The sequence below is a fragment of the Nelumbo lutea genome, chromosome 3 (genome assembly GCF_056320005.1).
Source record: "Nelumbo lutea isolate HS-2025 chromosome 3, American lotus-T2T, whole genome shotgun sequence".
NCBI lineage: Eukaryota > Viridiplantae > Streptophyta > Magnoliopsida > Proteales > Nelumbonaceae > Nelumbo > Nelumbo lutea.
The window spans coordinates 62,658,989-62,669,378 of record NC_142686.1 but is presented as its reverse complement, the minus strand read 5'-3'; the positions used below and the strand labels follow the sequence as shown (position 1 = coordinate 62,669,378).

Below are 10,390 nucleotides of genomic sequence, written 5' to 3'. Positions count from 1 at the left end.
ACAAGAAACCTAAAACTGAACTAAAATGGAAGTATCAAAGAAAATATAAACTTACAACTTATCGTTGATAGATGATGTTGAATTCAATCAAATCACTACAAAAAAATTGGTCTAAGCCAGTGGTCGCATCCGCCCCCTAAACCTCTGCCGGCTTAGGTCAAGACCGTCGGCTTAGATGCAAAAGACCGCCGCCTTAGGTGGCCGGTTCAAATTGCTTTGGAACGGCGGTCACACCGAGCCATCGGCTTAGCATTAATCAGGCGGCAGTCTAAACCGCCACCTTAGATTTTTGTCAAACTCCCTCGTGCTCTTAGGTGGCGGTCCGAACCGCCGGCTTATATGCTAAATGACCGCCGCCTTATGTGTTGTTTGTGGCTAAACCGGTAGTTTCATGACCGCCGCTTAGATCCTTTTTTTTCATTTTTTATTTATAGGTTAATTCTAACATTTTTTGGTCATGTTGATAGCTAAGCTGGCAGACATGACGGCCGGCATATACTCATTTTTTTCAAAAAAAAATGCATGTACCTGCTTAATTGCAGCATTTTTATGGTACCTGAATTTTTTATTGATTTAGCATTTTCATACATGTTTAATACAGCAAAACCATTTGATAAAAATCAATTTAAAATGAAATCTATTAATTCAAAGATTATATGTTAAAATATCCAAAAGACATTGTTCAAATATCCAATTGACATATAAATAGTACAAAAACTAAAAAAAAATCGAATTCTCTAATAATGCAGCACATCTTCCAATGCAAATCCACTTGACATATTGGTTGAATCTACAAATCAGAACATATAAATATTAGAATGATACTCAAGTATTTTAACTATAAAGATAGGAATAGTATAATCTTCCCCCAGCTCTTTTCAGCCATGTAAGAAGGAAGAGCAAACAACAACATCAAAGGAGGGCGGATTCAGTCCTCACAAAACTTTGGATGCCAACAGTTTCACTGGTGAAAACCATAGAAGAGGCTTATCTCAGCACAAATTTTGCCAACAACGGATATGGTCTCAATAGGATATAAACCCCGCAGTGTCTCTGCACCTAGAAGAATTGCATCACTTCCTGCACCCATTCAAAAGTGAAATAAGTATAAATCTACAGTACCAAATAGCTCCTAGACATGTAACTTCAAAAAAATAAAAAAGATGTATGATGGACCATGGAAAAATATGAGGATCTCCAACTTGGGATATGACTTACCATCCAATACGGCATTTGCAACATCAGTAGCCTCGGCACGAGTTGGTCTCAGGTTATCAGTCATACTGTTCACAACTCGGGTAACAACTGCAGGCTTTCTAGCCATGTTGCATTTGTAGACAGCAGATTTTTGAAATAAGAAAACCTGATCACAATTCAGGAAGGATAAGTATCATATCCAGGTCAGTTCCAATGGTTAGCATAGCAAATCACTAATACCAGATGGTTAACCAACAACCAGTGTTCAATGGGTTGGAAGATTTTCTACCCAAACAAGGGGTACATAGGACTCAGCTATGTTGTGCTCAATTGTAATATTTTTGGGATGTTTTGAGGCTGCACCTCGTGCCTCCTTGTGTGGGGTACTCTCTATGTATCTTTTGATTACTTGTTAATTAAATCTCTATTACTTACCAAGAGAGCTTGCCAAGAGAGAGAGAGAGAGAGAGAGAGAGATTGATTGATTGATTGATTGAATAAAGACATTTGTAAAGAGAATCATTCTAAACAATAACTCCTGAAATATTTTATTTTAAAATAGCAAAAAGTTCAGAAAGCTGACCTTCTCAGGTGGGAGATCAGTACCCAGATTGCCACGAGAGAGGATAATGCCATCAGCTTCACGCAGGATCTCATCAAAATGGGTTAAGCCCTGCAAGAATTGAAGAAAGGTTGCATTACTCACATTGTCATACAAGCACTACCGTGAAGAAGATGGTCAAAACTACATTAATTTAGAATGTACTAATAATAGTTTGGAAGCTTACCTCAACACTTTCATTCTTTGCAAAAATCTGAGTCTGACTAAGGTCACCCAATTTAGAAAGGTACTCACAAGCCTGCATCACAGCATCAAGCTCATTATGTTAATTAACAGCTAATTTTATATATTTAACCCCAGAAGAATCCTTGGAAATAGATTACATATGCACATGTATATACATAAACTGTTACAAGGAAAATAATCTAAGCATGAATATTCACAAAAAGAGATCCTTACATGACGAACATCCTCTGCATGACGGGTATATGACAAAGACAGAAAATCAATATTGTTTCTGACACCCCATGTACTTATTACCTGAAATAATCAATGAAATATCATGAAACATAATGGACAGAAACCCATAAGCAAGTAGCAAAACACCATAACATTTAGTATGAGAAGATTCAAATTTTAAAAGCACCTACTCGATTTGAAAATCACAGAAGATCAAGCTAAGACTAAGAGATCCATAATCACTAGATGAAAGCTGCTAAGTAATAAATCTTTCTTTTTACATCCATAATCACTAGATGAAAGTTCATAAGTAATAAATCTTTATTTTTACATTCTAAAGGTATCAAATGTTTCATCATGTCCACCCAACTCAAGAAACGCAACTTCTAATAGCTATACTATTGTTTAGTATTAAATGGGGCATATTAATAGTTCTATAGTCGGAAAGATTATTGGAAAATAACTAAAACTTACTTCTTTATCTTTATCAATCAAGGTAGGCAGGTCAATACGGATTTGAGAAACATGCAATGTGAACAATGACCCAGCCAAGGGTAGGCAGGTCAATAGTAGGAAAGATTATCATGCAAACTACATCTTCCCCCTTCAGTTCAGAAACCTGCAATGAAAGACACAAGTTTACAAATTCAGATTAGTGTCATTTCCATTAGGAAAAATAATATCTTACTTGAACTTACATACTTTACTGCACTACTTGCTCCTCCACCCAGGCTAATTGCCCCAACAGGTCACACCACCCAAGTTTTTCTGTTTTTCCACTTCTTTTTTATCTCTTCTTTTTAGCCGGGGGATAGAGATAAAAGATTTTTAAATTGGTATATAGACTAAACTTTGAAATGCTAGGACCCTTCATTTAGGTTCATAATACTTTTTGAAGCAGGCTAGGTCTACATGAGATACATGATTTGCAACTCAGGAATTTCAACAGATCAAAGGACCTTCAAATAACCCAGTCAACCAGATTTTTCTTGTAAAAGAACATTAATTAAATATTAATTAGATATATACAATAGAGAAAAGTCCCTATCCTTTTCTATAGGATGGCATAAGGGCTACTTAACCCAAACTTCTGGTTTTCTTTAAAACCCTACCCCCTGAACAATATCTGTCAATTTACTCCTTGTTCAAACAGTTGGGGTTTGGTGGCAGTAAGCAGTTCCCCTGTGGTTTAGACATTTTTTATCAGCCCACTGTGGTTTAGACATCTAAGCATCAGTGCCTCAATTTTGAATTGTTATGTTTGCTTGATTAGAATGAAGAATCCATCTGATTCTTGATTGTAGAATTATGTAAAGTTCAACTTAGCTTTCACTGTGTCAGGCATGAGGACTTGGTTGTTGCACTTGATCTCTATGAATTTCTTTCTAGGTCCACATATACCCTGTTGGTAGCAGGGCTAAAAGTTATCTCTTAAGTCCTCAGTAAGAGTGTTATCAATGAGACCAATTAGTTTAGAATTCTTGGTGTATTTTGTTTCAGGATAGTCCTTTTTGGGTACTTTCTTGGCTATTGGTTTCAAGATAGTCCTTTCTGGGTACTTTCTTGGCTATTGATATTTTAATGTTAATTTGGATGGGTAAGATGCTTTACTGGCCAAGTCATCCAATAGACGGTAGAATAGGTTAAAGAGTTGGGTTATTGGTACATGACAGATACTCTATGTTACAATGTGGATTGAAGTTTTTGATTTCTTGGGTTTGCAGAGAAGCCTGCCTTCCACAACTGGATCTGGATCAACAAAAAGCACTCCATCAGGGTTGGAAGCATCTTAATTTTCTATCAGTGTTCTTTGGATTTGAGTGAGTCTTTATTTGTTCTGTACCTAGAGAGAAGATAAAAGAGAAAAAGTAATAGGGATATAAAAGGAAAAGGCAAGACAGTAGGTATACTTGAGATTTTTTTTTCTTATGACAAAAGAGAAGAGAACAAGTTCTTATGTATTAATTCGTTTATCTGCTAAGCCTTCTTTTGGATGTATAATGGACAAACTAATTAACAATAAAAAAAAACTAGTTGTTTCCATTGTCATAAACTATGCTGCTCTTTATTAACTTATTGAGATAATGGCCCTATTTTCCGATGCATTGAAAATCTATTTAGCTGTGATGACAAATTGCTTAAGCCTACACTATGAGTTGATCACTGGGATTCACATTACACGAAACTCAGAAACCATCCACCCAATGACAAGGAGTGCATTACTGCACAAGACACCTAAATTCTACTTTCCAGATTTTAAAAGAACCCTGATGGAACCTCCCCACATGAACAGCCGGGGCTTAGTCCTACAACCATCCCTTTGTTTTAAAGCTAAGTAGCCTCTGTATTATGTTTTGTTGCAGTGGAATGTTTCATAATGCCATTATTCATACTGCCACTCCAACCATTTAGCTTGTTAAGAATTCAAACTTTCATGTTTCCCATCTCACTATTCAAATTTATCAATAAAATTATTGCGTGATGCCTTTATATTCCTAGTATTTTGATTGTGATGTATTTGTTTTTTTTTTTTTGTTTTTTTTTTTTGTTTTTTTTTTTTTTTTTTGGGGGGGGGGGGGGGGGGGGAATGTGTTGGAGCTCCATCTGGGCTCCCTACCCTCAAGATGGTTCAGATGTTGATAAATCTAGATCATTCAATGAAGGGATTCTTTCTATGCATGTGGTCTGTAAGCACTGATCAATTGTTTGTGCTTTATCGATGGACATAGATCTAAGAAGCAAGTAATAGGGTCCCCCTAGGAATATGAGATGGGCATCAATTATATCAACTACAATTCATAACTTGGGTGAGATATAAATGAAACAGTCCACCAGAGGAGAATAATGCACTGTATATTTGCATTGAAAGACTCTGGAGTACTCAGTACAAAAGAATGACCCTTAGCAACTATACTACAAATCCTGTAACTGAGCTCAGAGAGTTACATGTGAAAGAAGCTAGCTAGTGGGAGAGGGTTGGTTTGAGAGAATGGGGTTTGGCGGTTCCACAACAGAACTTACCTATTATGAATGTGTCTAGTTGGGGCTAAGCTGACTTTGTAGGGGAAGGACAGAAACGTATCAAACATTGCTGGGCTGAAAGTATCAGTCTTATCAAAAATGCAGAAAAAGTTGTTTCCACTATATGGTGTGGGCCGTATAAAAAATGCATGTGTGGCATTTAAAGGTAAATATGCTGTTCATATCACTAGACAAAAACGCAACAGTGGGATTTAGTAGGCAGTTTTGTGTTTTCCACCAAGCTCACTCCTGGGCCCACTTTTTTTTTTACTTCTATCTCTTCAAATTTAATCACAAAGCTCAAACCTTTTAATTTGTCTAGTTATAGCCATCTAGATCCAATCTTCTGTGCTGTCTGCTATTTGATTCTTGGAAAGCTATATGCCTATATCTATCTGAGTTACAGTTCAATGTTTGAGTTGTCACTGGATAAACTATGAGCATGCTAATGTTTTGATTTCACTAGTTGGCTTGACAATTATAGTTAGAAAAAGAGTTGTGACTACTATGTTTCTTTTGCTATCTAATAAACCAGGCATTCCATCCTTCTCTGGACAGGTTAGCAGTTTAGGGTCATCCAACTGAATATATGTGAAGGAGATGGATTGTAGCCTGCTAAGATATATATCACCCAAAGAGCCCAATATATAATTTTTTATCACTTGGTTATATATGAATTTGATCTTTAATTTCATGGTGAATTCAATATGGGTTAATAATATCAGAGCTTTTATTTCTCTGTAGAATATATGGACTTGAAAACAGAAACTATGGGAAGAGGGGAAGAAATGATCCATAAACTATGCAACAAATCCAGTTGGATGTAACAGTACATTTGAAGAAAGAAACAAAGTGCAGCCACAATCAAAGAAGAAGATAAGAAAAAAAAAACAAGAAGAAGAACCAACACAATTCCAAGCGTAGGAATATTTGAATAAAAATAAGATGAATTATGCATACAGCTATATTCATGCAAGCTTCAAGTTTACCAACTGATCCGATCCAAAATATATGCCACCTTCACTTCACTCCCACAACCCTAACTCTAGCTAAGCTCACGGTTGATAGTATGCCAGCTGCTTTAGTCTTAGAAGAAGGGTTCTTCTATAGGTCTAGGGTTTCCAAGCTGAAGCCCATACAACAGGTTCCTCCTCCCATTTCAAGTAAAGGCCTGAATCATCATCTCCTTGGGGAAGCACAAGTGACCATCCGGCTCTGTACCTCTTCAGGAGTGCCCTCACATCATTCACCACATCGTCACTGAAACCAACTGGTGAGAAAGCCTCCTTATAAGCCTATCACACAATTATCTCCCCCTCTCTCTTCTCTCAGATTCCTCACTGCAGCTACCACCATCAGCTTCATCACAAACCAACACATTAATGGATTCTCTACACGGTGTCCTATTCAAATTTCAGTACTCCTGGAGCACTCCCTCTCCAACATCAATCTCTCATTGCTGGTTGGAGGAAAACTCTCCTCTAGCATCTCAAAAAACAATGCGTAAAATCTGAGGCATTCATCGAACCACCACATTCCTAGAAAACTGATTCAGGAGATCTAAACGTGCACCAAACCCTAACCACCGAATTTTCTTATTACGAATCTAAAAGGTCAAACAACAAAGTAGAAGAAGAATGTTACGATCCATTTGTCCCATGTTGATAGTATGGGATGCCAATGTGAGGTATCCCACGTCGGTAGAATGGGATGCTGTTGTGGGGTATATATGTGCTTGGGTTCCCTCCCTCTAACAGCTAGCTTTTAGGGGTGAGTTCTCCCAAGGCACATATCAAATGGTATCAAAGCTACACTATGCCTCCCAGTTGCAATCATGCGGCGCAGGTGGTGACGTCGGTATTGCAGTGTTCGGCCGGGATTAGGTGGACTAGTGCAAAGCCAGTTGCGTAAGTGCCGGGACTGCAGAAGTGTGGTGGGATGTTACGAACCATTTGTCCTATGTTGGTAGTATGGGATACCAATGTGAGGTATCCCACATCGGTAGAATGGGATGCAGTTGTGGGGTATATATGTGTAGGTGGACTAGTGCAAAGCCAGTTGCGTAAGTACCGGGACTGCAGAAGCGTGGTGGGATGTTACGAACCATTTGTCCCATGTTGGTAGTATGGGATTACCAATGTGAGGTATCCCACATCGGTAGAATGGGATGCAGTTGTGGGGTATATATGTGCTTGGGTTCCCTCCCTCTAACAACTAGCTTTTAGGGGTGAGTTCTCCTAAGGCACATATCAAATGGTATCAGAGCTACACTATGCCTCCCAGTTGCAATCATGGGGCAGGTGGTGACGTCGGTATTGCAGTGTTCAGCCGGGACTAGGTGGACTAGTGCAAAGCCAACCTGCGTGAACGCCGGGACTGTGGAAGTGTAGTGGGATGTTATGAACCATTTGTCCCATGTTGGTAGTATGGGATGCCAATGTGAGGTATCCCACATGGGTGGTAGAATGGGATGCTGTTGTGGGGTATATATGTGCTTGGGTTCCCTCCCTCTAAGAGCTAACTTTTTGGGGCGAGTTCTAGTAAGGCACATATCAAAGAAAGAGTAAATTCGAACAAAATCAATCCCAATCTTCTTGCACATGTAAAAGAAAACATTTACTACAGAGAGAGTCTCACCTGTTAATGTTAGCGTCGTTCTTTGGCTGTCATCTGGTGGTGATAAAGTCTTGATCAAGACTGAGAGAGAGGCAGAGAGAGTCTCACCTGTTAATGTTAGCGTCGTTCTTTGGCTGTCATCTGGTGGTGATAAAGTCTTGATCAAGACTGAGAGAGAGGCAGAGAGAGTCTCACCTGTTAATGTTAGCGTCGTTCTTTGGCTGTCATCTGGTGGTGATAAAGTCTTGATCAAGACTGAGAGAGAGGCAGAGAGAGTCTCACCTGTTAATGTTAGCGTCATTCTTTGGCTGTCATCTGGTGGTGATAAAGTCTTGATCAAGACAGAGAGAGGCAGAGAGAGTCTCACCTGTTAATGACATCGCCGTTCTCTGGTTGCCATCCAGTGGTAAGAAAGTCTTGATCAAGACCGAGAGAGAGAGAGAAATTACGAACGTTGGAAGTCTGAAAGTTTCTTCAAAGTGTTTCATCCTTTTTTCCCGGATTTGATTGGGATTTAGGCCGGCTCAAAAAATCTGGTTTCAAATGTACAACCGCCGTGCCAGTTTGAAAGTCCGCCGCCCAACCCTTAATTTAATTTTGTAGGCAGCGGTCTTGTTGAGAATGCCACTTTAGTTCTCGCTGCGGCGGCCGCAGCCTCAGGCAATTTTTTTTGTAGTGAATTGCACCTATAGGAACCGATACAAAAATAAAATAAAATCAAACCAAAATGGAGAAGACGATTCTTAGTGCTTTGTCAGTTAATTGCATTTAGAAAAAAAGATGGAAAAGACTCATGGGATTTGGAAATAAATGCCAATAAATGATTTTAGGTCGGTTTGATCGAATGCCTAGAATATGTATATTGCAAATGGGATTTGAAAAAAAAAAACATTTGAAAACCATGTTTAAACTCCTCTTTCTTCGACATCTAATGCCAAAAAATTATTTCTAGAAAATCCAAATCGCATATGAGATTTGTTATATGATGTAACGATTTGGAAAATCCAAAAAGCCATTTATAGAACACCTAGAATGATTTGAACAAATGTGTTAAAAAAAATAAACTCATTTATTTCAATCCAAATGTTCAAATCCATGTTTAACATGTCTTCTTCTATCCAATGTTCAACATGCAAAACAATAAAAGGAACATTTTTTTCTCAAAAAAGGGATATGATCTTACCTAAGAATAGGGACCCTTTGCATCGTTGAGGAGAGAAGAGAGAATAGGCGCTTTAGGGCTTTTCCCATTCCATATTATGTTTTGTAGGGAAATGACCAAAAATCCCATGTTATCATGTGTCTGTGAAGAGACGTGTTCATAATTTCACTAAGGACATAGCGATAATTACAAAATGTGAGAATTGACTCATATTAGAATTGAAAATATCTCACTTCTAAGAATAATCGGGCCAAATTTCATAAGATTCTATCCTAAATGGAAATGGTTTGAGCGAAAAAAAAAAAAAAAAAACACAACGTACCTAACAGCATTCTCATCTAGAGAATTGCCAAATCACCAAAAACAATTCTCCAGTTGCCAAACTGGATCTAAGTTTGCAAATTGGATAAGCTACAAACAAAAGCATGCACAACGGCCTACAAGACCAATCAACAATGAACACGCTAGAGCTTTAGGCACATGGGCCCACACCGAAACACTGGCATGTTAGGCTATGTTTGGTTTGAAGGAAAAGGTAGGGAAAGGAAGGAAAAGATGGAAAAACCTATACAATGTTTGTAAAAATTCCCCTTCCTTTCCTAGCATTTTCCCATCGAAAACTCTTGAGTTCGTAACCCATACATGTTGTTTCAATAACAATGTCAACTTTGCAAGGATGGTTTGCCCTCTCTGCATGTTTGAACCTCTTCAATCTCATTTTAGCGTGCTGTCTTCTAAAAGCTTGGTTTTGTGGAATGCCATTATCACTAGATATGTTCAGTATGGTTTGATAGAAGAGACAATACAACTATTTTATTAAATGAAATCAGAATCCATAGGAGGAACCACCCCAAGTGGTTTTCTCATTCTCTCAAGAACTCTCAAAACACTCTCTAACTTAAGCATTGAAGTGTCCACCCCAAGTAAAGACAACCCAGGCATTCTAATCCTCCTTCTTGTAGAACATATTAGCTCGGCCACCTCTAGCTCGACTCAGACAAGGAACCATCTGAATTAGCATCTGAGTTATTTGACATGAGGGAGCAGCTAGATCACGCAACATCACCAAGCATAAACAGTAAAATAGGCTAAAACATTAGCCCACCCATCAAACAGCCCAAACAAAGAAAACACGGTTGTATGGAAATATACCACCTAAACCCAAAAACCTCATGATATAAAACCCTAGAACCAAAAAACGATCGATGTCAACAGATAGGATATCTATGAAAATTGTCCTTCCCACTCCCAAGCCTGTTTAGGTATCCTTGATCTCAAACCCATTTAATTTTTTCCTCCCAATTTCCCAAATCCGTTAAACTCAGACCCATCCCAAATATTATTTGACATATTTTATTATTACTATCATTTTT

General features: G+C 38.3%; 1 protein-coding gene across 1 annotated transcript; it reads right to left on the bottom strand.

Moving 5' to 3' along the window:
* Positions 1 to 609: 609 nt before the first annotated feature.
* Positions 610 to 9,264, bottom strand: LOC148865299 (pyruvate kinase 1, cytosolic-like). Its single transcript, XM_088974781.1, has 10 exons — positions 9,039 to 9,264; positions 8,223 to 8,541; positions 7,877 to 8,137; positions 2,693 to 2,837; positions 2,219 to 2,299; positions 1,986 to 2,057; positions 1,781 to 1,870; positions 1,219 to 1,363; positions 940 to 1,080; positions 610 to 790 (listed from the first exon to the last, which is right to left on the bottom strand). Exons 8-9 carry the CDS (start codon positions 1,322 to 1,324, stop codon positions 962 to 964), a joined length of 225 nt encoding a protein of 74 aa, XP_088830907.1. The 5' UTR covers positions 1,325 to 1,363; positions 1,781 to 1,870; positions 1,986 to 2,057; positions 2,219 to 2,299; positions 2,693 to 2,837; positions 7,877 to 8,137; positions 8,223 to 8,541; positions 9,039 to 9,264; the 3' UTR covers positions 610 to 790; positions 940 to 961.
* Positions 9,265 to 10,390: the final 1,126 nt, after the last annotated feature.